This window comes from Leptonychotes weddellii, chromosome 7 (genome assembly GCF_054177405.1).
Source record: "Leptonychotes weddellii isolate Sample4059 chromosome 7, ASM5417740v2, whole genome shotgun sequence".
Taxonomy (NCBI): Eukaryota; Metazoa; Chordata; class Mammalia; order Carnivora; family Phocidae; genus Leptonychotes; species Leptonychotes weddellii.
Window position 1 is genome coordinate 26,232,676 of NC_138375.1, and position 15,391 is coordinate 26,248,066.

At 41.3% G+C, this 15,391-nt stretch overlaps 1 protein-coding gene across 2 annotated transcripts in view; it reads left to right on the plus strand.

Annotated features, from left to right (window-relative positions):
- Positions 1-15,391, plus strand: part of SLC1A3 (solute carrier family 1 member 3) — a 79,028-nt gene that overhangs the window by 17,212 nt on the left and 46,425 nt on the right. Inside the window, exon 3 of one of the 2 annotated variants that reach the window (XM_006730415.3) lies at positions 4,381-4,518. In XM_006730415.3, the coding sequence (XP_006730478.1) occupies positions 4,381-4,518 (138 nt within the window). Of the gene's footprint in view, positions 1-4,380; positions 4,519-4,876; positions 4,982-15,391 lie in introns of those variants that run through there. The other variant, XM_081826017.1, reaches the window with a different exon arrangement.

The following is a 15,391-nucleotide window of genomic DNA, read 5'->3' on the forward strand; positions in this document are numbered from 1 at the left end:
GGGGTGAAGAGGCAAGCTATTTTAATTAATAAGTTTTTTGTAAGTTGAGTTAAATCATTCCATCAAAAGGGATTTGGTGGAATCATTTTAAACAGTGATCTAGTACTATGATAACCGTATCGGGACCTATGATGGGTTTCAGCATGGACTGGGTGCCTCTGGGACATCGCTAGCAGGTCCAAGATTATTACTCAAGTGCTTCCAGAGTTCAGGAGTTAGAAATGCTAAAGACCCAGGAGCCAGGTTGATTTGAGACCTGTCCTCAGGCCCTGACTACAAGGATAGGTCTGTGTTTGAGAGGCATTAGAGTGTAGTAGAAAGAGCTCTGGGTTTTCTTTAAAATTCCCAAGTCAAGCCCTTAATAATTCTGTAGCAAGTTAACTAGCTTCTGAGCATCAATCAGTGTATTCATTTTTTAAAATAAGCATGATAATATCTACCTCATAAAGTTGTGATGAGGATCAGGCCACCATTGAGCCTATTAAGGGCTCAATAAATATTCCCCTTCCCAAGAAAATCTCCTCTTTCCTAGGAGTAGAAATGGCTCACTTGGTAAACCCAGAGAGAGCAAACAGATCAAAGCTTAGTCAGGGGCAAAACTGATTCAAAGAGTATTTGCCATGTGCTATCCCTCTAAACAACTCTTCTCTTCAAAGCTTTCGACGTGAAACTATCCCTTATGAAGAAATAGATGGTGACTCCTATCTGCTGTCCCAACTATAAAGAAGAGCTTTAAGAAAACGGGGGTTCCACATTGGAGAATGTAAAGAAACTGAGACATTCTAGAGTAGCTGATGCCAGGACTACGCTTCCAAGCAAGAAGCTTGTTGACTGGAAAAACAGAAGAAAAATATCATCACCTCTTGAGACTCTGCCCCCTGGCTGTTTTTCTGCTGCTCTGGTAGACATCTACCTGGTGGACTGGAGTTAAGAGACATCATTCACCACTGCCCAGGACTCGCTCACTGAGCTGGCCTACTTCCCCTCCTAGCACCTAGATGAAAATTGGTGGCACTGGATAAATGTGGGATTTGATGGGGGGAGAAGAGAGAAAGTACATAGAGCTCCCAGAGAGAGAGAGTCTGGCTACAGCTGCTATGGCTGTAGAGAGAAGAATACAATCAGTGTTGGCAAAGGTTAGACTTTGGGAAACGGGATCTAATGCACCTAGTATTTAGAAAGATTAATCCCCTTCCTTCATCAATATTGGCTTGTCTCTTCCTCCTAGAACCTGTCCCATTCTAAATGATAACTTAAATAATTTAAATTTCTTAAACAACTTAAATAACCTAACTAATAAATACCTTCTGGACTAGCCAGGATCCTACCCCTCCTCGGAAACAGTGTTATATTTGAGTAAATACATTTCTAATGAAACGGCCAACTTAGAAATGAACTTGTAAAACCAAGCCTGGTCTTAAATTGTTATTTGGCAGATATCTAAAATTCCTAATATTTTGATATGGTCAAACCCCAGGTGACCAAGATGAGTTTCTTGTGTTTATTGTGCACATTTAATGTTATAATTGAATGACAAGTGTTTAAATGCATTTAAATAAAGATCAGAAAACAATCAATTCCAGTAAAATTATATTTAATTGGAAGTAAAGTAAGGTTTATGAATACTTATTTATTTACTTACTTACAAGATGAAGCAGTTATTTCGGTGTGACTTGGTCTTTATTTAAACAGGCAGGAAAAAACTAGATATTACCAGCGCCTTTTAGAATTCCTATGTGCTGTTGATGATGCGGTGTGGAATAATGCACACTGAAAATTAGAATTAAATGCCTTACCCCAAACCAAGTTCCAGGAAGATTAAAGCTTCAATATTTTAAAACAAAGCAAGCAAACAATCAAAGAAGGAAAAATGAATTAAAGATTTATCTAACTTGGGAGGAAGGAAGGAAATTAAAGTGTATAACTCTTGAAGAAATCACCTAATAAAAAAAGATGTGCAGACTTTATTTTATAAAAATGCAAAATACCTGTGTATTTCAGAGTAATAATATATGGCCAGCAATTAGAAAAATAGAGCAAATATTTTACACATAGGCAAAGGGTAGTTATCTTTATTATGCAAAGAATTTATAAACAAATACATACATATACACATATAAACTCTTCAACTATTAGGATTTAATAAATGCTTGGAGAATATACAATTAGGAGAAATGGTTGACCTCGTTAGATGTTAAGTAAATTGAAAGGAAATAAGAAACATGTACTATTTACTCATCACATTCACAAATTTTGTTTAACAGTTTTTTATGATAATTCTCCCAGGTCCTAGCAATAGAGATAATACTACAGGCCTGTCATTCACTAACGAAGCATTGAACTGAGCGGCCACCCCACTGGGAAAACAATTTGATAACATCAGTCAAGGTCATCATAGTCTTCAATGCACAGGTTTCCTTTCTCTAAACTGCCCTAAAAAAATATTTCTAGTTCTAAAACAGCCTTCATACATTATTCATCATGGTGTTCTTCATAAAAGTGGAAAAAATGCTAACCAACCTAACTGCTCAACAACAAAGGAAGTATTAAGTAAATTTGGTACAGTCATTGGATCTGATATCATGAGGCTAAAAGCAATGCTTAATGGTGAATGTATATGGAAAAGTATATTCTGTGTGATTTCCGTATATTTAGCTCTGTATGAGAACATTCTGAAAAGAAACTCACAGAAGCCCTAACAGTGGTTGTTTAGCTCTACGGGAGAGGTAGGCAGTCTGGGAGGTGGTCAAGAATGTGAGCTCCGAGTCCAAATGCCTGGGTTTAAATCCCAGCTCTGTCACTTGAGTGGCTTTTTGACTTTGGTATTGAATAGCTATTGGAATCTGGCAAGTTCGAAGTTCACTGTGATTAGATTTTTCCATCAGTGCTTTGGTGATAAAATAGTACCTACCTCCGGAGGGTTTTTGTGAGGATTAAGTATCCAGACCAACACAAGTAAAACACTGACAATGCTTGGCATATGGCAGGAGCTCAGTGAGCATTAGCTATTTGCTGTTTAAGTGGTCGAACCAAGAGAGGCAGGCTTTTGCCTCTCTTTTCTGTGTTTTCCAAATCCCCTTTTCTCTCTTGAACGTATTATTGTTGCATTGGGAAAACGCGATAAATATTTTCCCAAAGGCCCTGAAAACTGGATCAGCCAGATTTTCTAGCCACATAGACTCAGACTCTTACTTGGAATATCACATTATATAATCAAAGAATGGATACTTCATGGTTGCTGAGACCCAAGAAATGAAATTGGAGTTGCTGTGACAGCTGAAATGAACTTTGTGCCTCATTTCCTAAGAGAAGAAGCCCATTTAATAAGAAGTTAGGATGATTCAGTTACCTTAAAGAACTGCTTGCTTCCCTTGGAAAAACTTATGTCTACCCAGTATTCTCTCCCCCTTCCCCAACCTCTAGCTTCTAGATAACTCAATATTTCTCTATAGCTCACATGTTTTAGTAATAGCAGGACAGAAATTTTGAAAATATTTACAATACTGGAATAAATACATTTTCTTGGGCAATGAAAGTAAATTAGGGAAGGGGGGAGGGAGTAAATTCATTCAATGTGTTTGTTGATTTCTGAACACTTCAAAAGCTATCGTGCATAATTTAATTTACAGATAAAGTTATTTTTTTTAATATATTTTAAAGTTCCAGGAGCAGAAGGAAAATTAAGGGGAAAATTGCCTTCTCTTTCTCTTACTCCCCCCTAAGTTTTCAGGGAAAATTTTTGGAAAAAAGTCTCTGCTCGTTTTGGAGTCTTCTTTTGCCAGCAACTAACAAGTCTGTACAATACAGTTGCCAAGGTAATATCAAGACCACGTAGACAGAAAGCATGGTGTGCAGACAGGGAGATGATGAAAATGGATTAACAATGTGAACAAGAGGAATTTTTTTAATTGGAAAAAAAATAAAATTACACTACCCTTTATAAGTGGTTATGTTGGCAGTCCTAATATCTGTTGTTACAAAGGAAATTCATTATGGTTTTTTTTTTTCCTATATTGCCTTGTTCATGGATACATGATTTGTCTCCTAGTTATGCCCTATCTTTGTAACGCTGTACTGAGCCATGTCAAAATGGGTTCTACTGCATTCAAGTTAGACAAAGAAATTTTTCATTTGCTGGAGCCAGTAACATTTTTTCTCTAAGTTCTGCTGAAAGCCCTGGATTCAGCCAGACCCTTCCAGACTACAACCGAAGAGACAGGAATACCCCTTGCTCCTAAAGCAACACAAATATTTGCTGCTTAAATAAATGTACTCTTGTCTGACAGCAGTGGCCACCAGCCAAATAGTTCCTCATTTCCCTAGGACTATGACTTCGGTTTTAAAAAAGACTCAATTTTTCTCCGTTTTTCCCCCCTTCAGGTACAATCCTTGGATTTACCCTCCGACCCTACAAAATGAGCTACCGGGAAGTCAAGTACTTCTCCTTTCCTGGGGAACTTCTGATGAGGATGTTACAGATGCTGGTGTTGCCGCTTATCATCTCCAGTCTTGTCACAGGTACCATATGCAGTTTGGGTTTTTTTTCCTTTTTTTTTTTAAGTGTGCTTATTGCAAAAGATCACTTAGAAAAGCAAATGCTTTAGGTTTCTGCTGGATGCATGCTCTGTTCTAGAAAAACAAAAAAAAAAAGTCCCTTCAAAATGATGGAGAAGAGGCTTTAGTAATGCATGAATGATTGTAACTCTCGTATTTTACCAATCACAAGAGGAAACGGATTTGAACAACCACGTAATCTGGTCTGCCTCACTACGAAAGAGGCATCTTGCTAAACACTACACACCAGCCTTCTCTGACCACAGCAATACAGTTGACAACAGCGTACAACAGGTCTGTTTTCTCACCCTCTTATCCCACCCAGATAACATCTGGTTGGACAGCCTATTAGCTATTGATGCAAGAATGCTTGTTCTCAGAGCCACCAGGACTTGAGCGGGAGCCTTCTTGGAAGCCTCATCAAGAGGTAATACCCACAACACACTCACCAACTCTGCTGCCACCAACACTTTATCTTTTCCTGGTGAACCCGCATGATTTCATTTCCTTCTCCAGTTGTCCCCCACCCCCGTTACCTTTTACACTGCTGGGAGAATGGGGAGGGGGCGGGAGATTTCCCCATCTGGATATTTTGTCCGTTGACACTTGGATTTTCAATGAGTGGACGCTCTGCAGGGTAGGAGCTATTTTCTGTGACAGTAAGCTAGCAGTTGACTCCTGCGTGGGAAATGCTTCAGGAGTCATTTGTACGTGTGACTGGTGAATACCAACGGAGCCAAGAAGTTGCAAAAAAAAGTTACTATACAGTCCTTCCTGCCCACTCTTCTCTTTCCCCACAGCACATCTCTGACATGAAGAAAGAATGTCCATAGACACTGTCCCAGCAGGATGGTTTCTGGGTTTGTAGCTAAAGCCCAGAACTCAGGTACTACTGACCCTGTTCTCTTTTCCAGCCTTGGCTCACTGTCCCTCCTTGGGCACATCACTCCCCCTCTATGTGAGCTGGCTTTGAGCATCTTTTCCCCTCCCAGGGAGTTCTCAAGGATATTTATAATCTCTTTTCAAGATCTCTGTGTAGTAAGAACTTCATAGCACAACTTAAAAGTCATGGGGCAAGATTCTGACTACTACATGCCTGGGAGGGCTAGCCTTCCTTGGACAGGAACTATGTCAGCTTTTCCCCAATGCCTCGCGGATCTCTACTGGCTTCCACTTGTTCAGGTCTTTAAACAAGTGATTGCCTGTACACAAGTCTCCCATTGGAGGAGAAAGTGCCCATAAAATAATCATGTAGGCAGAATGATGGGGGTGCTTGTTACCGAAGTGACCTGGCCCATTGCTGACCAGGGGTAACCGTAGCAGCCCCAGCTCTTATCACAGAAGCTAGATTAAATGCTGACGTGAGCTTACATTCTCATTTTCTTATCCACGTATTGACATTTTTCTGGGAAGCAAGTTCTTGCAGTAGCACCAAGAGGACAGAACACACTCACATGTGCCATTTTATTTAGTGGAGCAGGGCATCCCTCTTGCTCAGTTCTACTGGCTGGCGTCTGACTTGAGTCACTGCGGTCTTCCTAGACACAAACTTGAGGGGTTCTGGATTCCTTTATACTGTCTCTTCGAGGGTGGGACCAGGGTTTAGAGGCTTCTGCTTTCTGGTAATTGTGCTAAAAACCCACTGTGTCACTCATTCTAAGAGGAAGCCCTCATTTGGTATAATTAGAGAAAATATTACTTCCCCTTAGTAGCAATCTTACCTGACAGTTACCTCAAAGTGGATTTTCCTGATGTTTTCTAATACTTAGTACACCAACTTTATTGAAGGAATGCAAATTTTCATTGAATGGTTTTGCAGGAAAAAAACACTATGATGCAGTCAGTCCCTTTGCATGGTTGAAAAGAAATTTGTGGGTAAGCCGTGGAAAAACTAGCAACATTTATAATATTGAAAGGAATTATAAGCTGCAAGCAACCAATACTAAATGCTCTTTTAAAATGTAACCTAATTGCAAGTTGGGGACGCTGCCACTTGGGACCATGAAAAGAGTCTCAGCCCTTTTCCGGGACTGTGTTAAGACAAGGGACATAATTTAGTTTGCCAAAGATCTTTTTAAAGTGTTAACCTCAAAGCAGTAATTTCCAAGCTACATGGTATTTTGGATACTTATGCTCAATTACGATGAATGATTGATTCAATAAGACTTTCCTTCAGGGTTTTAAATACAGTGATTCCAAACCAAAAGGGGGGCAAGAGGGTATGACCCAATGGGAATGAGGAACGGAATGGGGGGACTTCTGCAGATTGCATGCATCCCTGGAGGACCCCTGTGTGTGTTGGGAGATGCTAGAGAATGTGGAGAAAGTGTCGGACAATGTGTTTGCCTAGGAAGGGAACAAAGTCAGGGCCGTTATTTTAGAATGGAAAAGCAAACTCAAATGCCTCCCACGGCCAAGCAGGTGATGATTATATATGAAGCTGCCCTTTCAGGCTACTTTTTGTTTTCTTACTTTGGTAGAGGCATGGATAGAGAAAAATAGGTTTCTTTGACAGGAGAAGTAACAGGGACAAGCGTGATGATAAGCGGAAAGTGATCCAGCTACAGAATAGTGTAGACAAGGGACAAAATTTTTGCCATCTGTCAAATCTGCTGATTTTTCAAGAGAGTCCAGAAATTAAAAAAATTTTAAGAACCTCCAGATTTTTCAGTGTTGTTACAATTAACAGAACAAAACACTGCAAGCCAAACAAAGCTCATTTGCAGACCCAAACCAACTCTTGGGCTACCAATATAGGAACTCAGGTTTGAATGTCGGTGCTACTCATTGTAAGAGATGCACTGCTACCCGGGTGCACCCATAGATCACTGGGTTTCCCTTATGGCCTTCTTCAACTATTCACAGTTCCTTGCCAAAGCTCCACTCGACATGATATTCCTAAACACCACATTTATTCCCACCTAAACAAAGAGCGATTAGAAAACTTCTCTCCATCTTCTGGGCGTAACCTCATTGTGTCAGAGCTGTGCTGATCTTTCCTGCACCTGACGGGAACACCAGAATCAGAACTCAGGGCTCATGCTCCCCTAGAAATAGTTCCCGGTGGGAAAATATTTGACAGACTCACTGCCTTTAAGTCGAAACTTGCAGAGTTTCTACAGACAGAAATTGAAATGCACGAAGCCCTTATTGCATTTGTTGGATTAGGTATTTTGTTTTAAAAGATTCTGTACATTTAATTATATTAAAGTCCTATTTAAACTCAGAAATCTAAGTTAGGTTTTTGTATTTGAAACATCCACGTTTGTGAATTGGGGCTCTAAAGCTCCAATAAGCCATGTCCTCCTCTTCCCAAATTCGAAATTCCAATCTTTCCAAATACCCTTGGTGTGTGTTAGCATTCCGGAGCTGCCAGAGAGAAGCTGGGAGCAAGCCTAATGGCTGGATTTGTACTCAAGTACCTGTGTTTTTGAACAAGAAGAGTAAGTCTGTGCCAACAAACTACACAATAAAATAGAGGTTTGGCGCCAGTTTCTATTAATTTGGTCAGCATAGGCAGCCAAACTAGATATTTCATGCCAGAAATATGAGTTGGTTTGGCTGGTTTAGCCTGATTAAATTTACTGGATAATAATTAAACTCCATTTCGGGTTGTGCTTTGTAGACACAACTATCACCTCCTCCTTCATCTTTTCAGAAAACTAGTACTTTCTTCTTTTCTCATCTAAATGTGTATTCCTAGGGGCGCCTGGGTGGCTCAGTTGGTTAAGCGACTGCCTTCGGCTCAGGTCACGATCCTGGAGTCCCGGGATCGAGTCCCACATCGGGCTCCCTGCTCAGCAGGGAGTCTGCTTCTCCCTCTGACCCTCCCCCATCTCATGCTCTCTCTCTCTATCTCATTCTCTCTCTCAAATAAATAAATAAAATCTTTAAAAAATAAATAAATAAATAAAAAATGTGTATTCCTCCTCAATTACTTAACTCACACTGTATCTCCAGCTTTCTGGAAGCGGGGAGCATCACTTGACCAATGATCTCTGTGGCGTTGGGTATAGTGTAAGTAAAAGGGGGGTAGCAGGGGAAGGCCAAGAGCAATAGAGTGAGGGCAGTGTCTGGGGCCCATGTAGGGCACTCTGGAGTTGAGGCTATGAGATGGATGAAGTGTATCTTTTAACATTCATTAACAGCTATTTTTTGAGCTCTTACTATGTCAGACACTGAGCTAGGCACAAGAGAGACATGAACACGAAGATACGATCCCCAAGAGGATGTATGTTGGGTGAAGAGGGAGAGCTTCCCTGCATCTCTGAAATCACACAATATTTTAAGCAAATCCTAATTCCAACTATGAGGGAGTAAGGCTCGCTCTCTATTAGGTGACCTCTTGTTAGGTGAGCACAGGCTGAACTCCTCTGAGCTACACAACAGCTGGCCCAAACCCAGCCAGTGTGAGCAGAGGGTTGGGTCCAGGTCGGTGTCCCTACCCCGACATGTGACATCTGGAGCACTGGGTTAAATTCTGGGAGTGGGGTACAAGGGAGGGCAACCAGGGCAACAAGAAAGACATTTGATTGATTTTAGGAACATGATCCCAAATCTGACTTTCTGAGTCATGGCATCTCCATCCCAAAGGTATATGGCTACCACCCCTATTCTCATTTCCTTAAAATGTTCTTGAAATCAACATACTTTTCTTCCAATGCTTTAAATCATTACAGAAAGTTCCTGTTACTTGTCTTGTGGAGATAATAAATTACAATCTAATAAAATTCTGGATTGCTACTATTGCCTCCCAAAAGTTTTGAGAGCCTGAGACCTGGGCTCTCATTGTTTAAAAAGGTGCCTGGTGGGGGCGGTGAGGGGAGGGCCGGGGTGGTGTTAATGAGGTGTTAAATGCATTTGAGTACCACAATAAGACTTACCTTTCCTGTAATACAAGGACTGAAAGACAATTGAAAAGAATGACTTTCTCACTATGTGATTTAATGTTAATTATGGAGGGGTTTCTGTCCCACCAGAATAAATAAATACCACTGTATTTACTCTACTTTGGAAACACTACTCTGGTCCAACCAGCCTTGGAGTATCTCCTCCAAGTCATTGTCCAGCTTCTGCCTAAACATTCCCAAGGACAAAAGATCTTTGGAACCCATTTGTCCTTGGAAAACTAACAATTCTGTTTATATCCAAAATCAAACAAACAAGTATTTTTAAATCCAGAAAAACAGAACATTACCTGCCTGCCTATACTTCCTCCCCCATGTGACAAGCTCTGAGACATGTCACGTATTCCGTAGGCAGCTTCCTCCCCAGTCTATTGACCAGGGTAGTTGGTGGAACATAACACTTAACCATCGTTAAGGCCAACAAGCTGCCATCACCAACAAGGGCTCTTTTGCCTGAGAAAATAAAAGAACAATAAGTGTTGTACCTCAAAGTATATCTCTCTGGCTTCAGAAAAAATGGCAGTTACAATAAGAATAATCTAAAGGTTTGTCATTTCTTTTAACATGAGAAGGCAAAAAAAAAAAAAAAGAACTAGACAATTCCTAATCGATTACCTGGACATGTGAAGGGCTTATAAAGGGCTTGCAAAAATGAAAGCTAAAATCACATAATAAAAATTTAATATTTTAAACTATTGATTGTCACAGGCCTGGGCTATAGCTAAGGCCTATTTGAAATACTCCAGGCTTTATGTATGAGAAAAGGGACTGTAGACTTCTCCCCATGCATACATTTTATAGAAGAAAAAAAGTGTCTATCATAAGTGGGGAGGAGATTCTTTGGGCCTCCCTTTCATTCTCTGTAAAACGAAGGTGATAACAGTACTATGTCGTGGGTACCTACGTTGTGAGGATTTATGCCTGACACAAACGTGTGCTCAGTTAGCAGTAACTTTTGGCCATCATAGTAACATCAGTAAGAGCTGTCCTGGTGGTCTGCTTTGTGTAAATGCAAGTTCTAGAGCAAGAGGACCCAGTTTCCATTCAGAGGCATGGCACGAAGCCTCCAGACTGTCTCCTGTGTGTGATCCTCGCCACGATCATTTTCCCATTAAAGGTAAATTTAAGAAACCGTGAAGTTAATCAAGTAACAACATGGGAGCCAGAGAGAATTCTTTCCTCACCACTGGAGGGGATTGGTTTCTGCCCTCCAGCATGGGATGTGATCCCCTTATCCCAGCTGCACAATTCTAAATAGTTTCATTGGTTATACAACTCCACAGTCTTTCCTGAGAAACTCAGGCCCGGTGTGTGGTACCCCGGAATCCACAGGGCCCCGGGTTCCACACGCTGTGAGCAGAGCCTTCCCCGCAAACCAAAACTTGAGACAAACTGAGTCCTGTCCCAGCACCCACACAGTCTTCGTGGTGGCCTGGAAACAAGCCAAAGAAGCCCCAGCCCAGCTCATCTGAGGCCAATAGGCTGGTCCTGCTTTATTTTCTCTCTAGAGCTGCTCAGAAACATGGAAAGGAAGGCAAGGAATGTCCATCTAGAGAAGGAGGGAGTAGGATATAATGGGAAGACCCATCTGTGGGGTAGAGATCGCCTGGCTTTTTGTTTTTCTTTTCTTTTTTGCATCATATTGAAAGGAAATCTGGGTAATTATTTTTTACATTTTATTTTAAAAAATTTTAGTGGATTTGGGGTTTTGTTGGAATGTAGACAAAATCACGTAAGTCTAGCTATCTCAGAAAAAGTCCACGTTTCTGTTACAGACAACTTCTTTCAGTAAACATTTGTAGAGACTTTTCACGTGCCAGCCACTTTTCTAGGACCTGAGGATACCACAACGAGGAAGACAAGGCCCCTGACCTTAAGGACTTCAAGTCTGGTTGGGGGGAGGCCTGGGACTGCAGTGTGACAGGGTAGTGGTGACCTAGGCAGGATGAGCCCAGTGGGAAACAAAGGACACAAGGAGCAATGCAACCATCCCTCTTCCGGACTCTCCAGGGTTCAAGACACTAGTGCTCCCTAGCAGGACACAACTCTGTTAGCGGGAGAGAAGGAGCATCTGTTGTGGTTGTTCCTCATTGTTTTCCTCACACCTGACTCTTTCCCCATTAAATGCAGTAAGAGCCAGGGGTGGGGCCCTGCGAGTTTCCCAGCAAAACTCTGAAGTTTGTGAAGTCTGAGAGAAGAGTCTCCTGACAGGGTGTTGACCACAGAAACTGTCCCTTTCAGGAGGGAGGCTTGGAGACTTGAGGCTCTTCTAGCTGGAAGGCACACAGAGGTGATAGGGGGCAGCCTGGCACCCACAGCGAGAACCGCCCCCTCCACACCCCTGGAAGGGGGCTGTCAGCTGCCACCTGAACATTCCATTCTCAGATGGTCCAAACTGTTGAGAAGTCTGTCTCCTGTAAGGTTCTCGCAATGGTCCTAATTGTGCTATATGGAGCAGTGGAAGATGACAGTTTTTCCAACGATCCAAAGGACACCTAAACACAAGCTGAGTGTCCCAGGTCTTCCGAGCCCTTCACCACCCTGGCTGCCCTCCCTTGTAGCCCACTCCCAGAACTGAACCCAGTGCTCCAGATGTCACATGTCGGGGTAGGGACACCGACCTGGACCCAACCCTCTGCTCACACTGGCTGGGTTTGGGCCAGCTGTTGTGTAGCTCAGAGGAGTTCAGCCTGTGTTCACCTAAGAACTGAATGTTTGTGGAAACATGTTTGTGGTGTAAAATGGAACAGCTCTTGAGTTGAAAGATCAGAGGCCACAGGCTCAAGGCTCTCTGTCAGATGCAACCTTCCAGAAGGCTTGGGCCTGCATTAGTTGGGAACTCTTATCTGTAAATTGCAGAAGCTTCAAGTTAGTCTGTGGTTTCTATCAGTTCTGGTTTGTAGGAAATTTTTGAAAGCTCCCTCAAAAAAATTAAAAAGAAAGAAATTTTAAAAGCTTCTTGTAAAATTAAATCACTCTCTAAGAAAAATAAATTTTCCCCCTTATATTACCAATTTGATAATTTCCTTCAAACCACTCTGGAACTATAGGTCTGGGGGCGGGGGGTGGTGTTGGGAATAGATGTTTTTCTTCTGTTGATGCCATAATGGCTTCCGGGAGAGTAAGTTACCTGATGAATTCTGACTGGAGATTTATGCTCAAGGACTGGAAGTGGTGGGTCGGGGCTGGGGGCAGGGGATGCTTCTACAGTGAGACAGCATCTGATGCACCGCTCACTTCTGGAGGTCACAGTCTGAGAGTATGTTCTGTCCCGTTCAGGTTAATTGCACTACATGGGACCTAGTGCCCAGGCATCACCTGCCCTCTCCCAACCCCCAAATTCTTCAATTAATTGGTCTGAAATGGGGCTTGGGAATTGATGTTTCTCTATAGCTCTCCAGAGGATTTTACTATGCACCAGGGTTAAGGACCACCACTTTGCAGTTTTTCTAGCATCGTTCTTTGGGGGTATGACTACTTATGTCAGGTCCTTATGAGTTCAGATACCCCGTCTTCCAGGAAGCGTTCTGGCTTTTCCCTCGCCCCTACTAATGCATGTTCCCAAAGGCATAGCATGATTTATTCCATATGATTTTAGTTAAAATCATTTAAGTAAAATGAATGCTTACCATTTGTATGAGCAAAACCATATAGAAATATATAGAGCAAACCATGAAAGTACTCCCAAGCACACAGAGACACCCAGTCTATTGATTCTGATTTGAATGGACTTCTTCTAGGAGAACCACTTCCCCTGAAAATGTTTGGGAACCTGTGTCCATTATAAAACACTTGTCTGGGGACGCCTGGGTGGCTTAGTTGGTTAAGCTTCCAACTCTTGATTTCAGCTCAGGTCATGATCCCAGGGTTGTGAAATCGAGCCCTGTGTGGAGCTCCACGGTGGGCGTGGAGTCTGCTTGTCCCTCTCCCTCTGCTCCTCTCTCTGTCTCTCTCTCAAATAAATAAATAAAAATTTTAAATAAACAAACAGACAAATAAATCAATCAATAAAAGTCTTGTCTGTGTCCCAGAAAGCCAAGAAAAAAGATGCTGGAGTGTCTACCAACAGAAAGACACATATGCATGCACATTCACATACATGTACACAGAGAGAGAGTTTCTAGAGCCAGACAGGCTTTCTGTGACAGCGTCATGGATTGTATGTCTCCAGGCATACTAAGTACCCCGTCATCCCTCTGTTTCATGTTTAGAGAGCGTGTCATGATAAGCAGAAAGAAGGTTTTGGGGTAGTATTACTTTCTGCTGGAGGATTGATCTGCTGGAATAATCCAGCCAGTTTTGAATCTGGGCAGAATCTAGGTTTTTAGGTTTTAAACTTCTTTTTAGTTTCTTCATGAAGACAGTGTTTGCCTCATAATGTCAGATCCCCAGGCTACAAGCCAGTGCACGAGCCATGATCACACTTGCTTTATGAACCCATCGATATCTACAATACCAGTGTCACACTGTCTTCAAATGTCCATTTCCTGAACTTCCTCATGTGGGGAAAGAGGTTTTGCCATCTGTATATTTATTTATTTATTTATTTTCAACAATTGCTTGAGTCTCCATCCAAGTTTTCTTCAGAGGGACGGAAATTCCCCTAAATTACTAAGGGGGTTTCCTTTCACGGGGTGTTGGAGGCAAGGTGGCCAGTGTCTGAGTTTCTGGAGACGAGCAAACAAGTCAGAAGGAGCTGTTGGCTAAGGTTTCAGAAAATATTCCATAAGATCAAGATGACTATAGGTCTCCTAGATCCAACCTGCTAAGACAACATCCATATTGCTAGAACTCATCAGTACTTTCCAGCAAAAACATCTGTATGTATACACACACAGTCTTGTTTCACCTGTAGTCTCCCTGGGCTGCCTCCCCGACCTACGCTCTGTCCCACTACCGGATTATTTTGAAGCAAATGCCAGATATTTCATTACGTTTCTAAAAGCAAAGGAAACATAAGATAGGTATAATATTTTAAGATGATTTTAACGTATTTTCTATTTCTTTAATGTCCTATGCCCCCGCCAACACATACACACATACTCCAAGAGCTGTCAATCACTTGAAGAAAGTTTTGTCAACCAAGCGCTTTACTTCCTTTCCACTTTACAAACTCCGCTACCAGTGCTTTACATCGATTAGCAAACTCTTCTGCAACCAGAGCATGATATGTCTTTAGAAGGGGATGATGCAATAGATGTTTATACTATGAAACTTGGGGGCACAATCTTCATTATAGCATAATATGAGTGTGTGCATGTGCACACATAGCTTTGTATGTTTGTTCTTTTTTCCAAGGTCCTTCTGACTCAAAAAAGCCTGTCGGTGCCTCAACTGTTGGTAACTCTTTTAATTTACAACTTTTCCAAAATTTGTTTCTATATTAGATTATTTCTAGGTAAGCTATAATACGAATGCAATGTTTTCAAGGGTGTTTGTGCTAGGAGGTAAAGTTTCATTATTTTAAAGCTATCTACCAAAAAGTATGTCACAAAAGTTTCCCAAATTATAATATAGGGATACATACAAGAAAAAAAAATCCTTAATATCAGCACACCTAACCTACACACTAAGTATTTAAGAAAAGTTGGAAACATTAGTGCTTCTATCCTGGAATCTTTTTTTTTTTTTCCCAGCTTTATTGAGGTCTGATTGACAAATAGCATTGTAATATATTTAAAGTGTACAATGTGATATGATATACATATACATTGTGAAAGAATTCCCACACCTGAGTTAATTAACACATCCATCCACCTTACATATTTACTTTTTTTTCCCTTTTTCCTTCAGTGAGAACACTGAAGTTCTACTCTCTTCACAATTTCAATTATACATATACTATTATCAGTTATAGTCACCATAAAACAAAATGTCTTCTTTTTTTTTTTTTTAAAGATTTTATTTATTTATTTGAGACAGAATGAGAG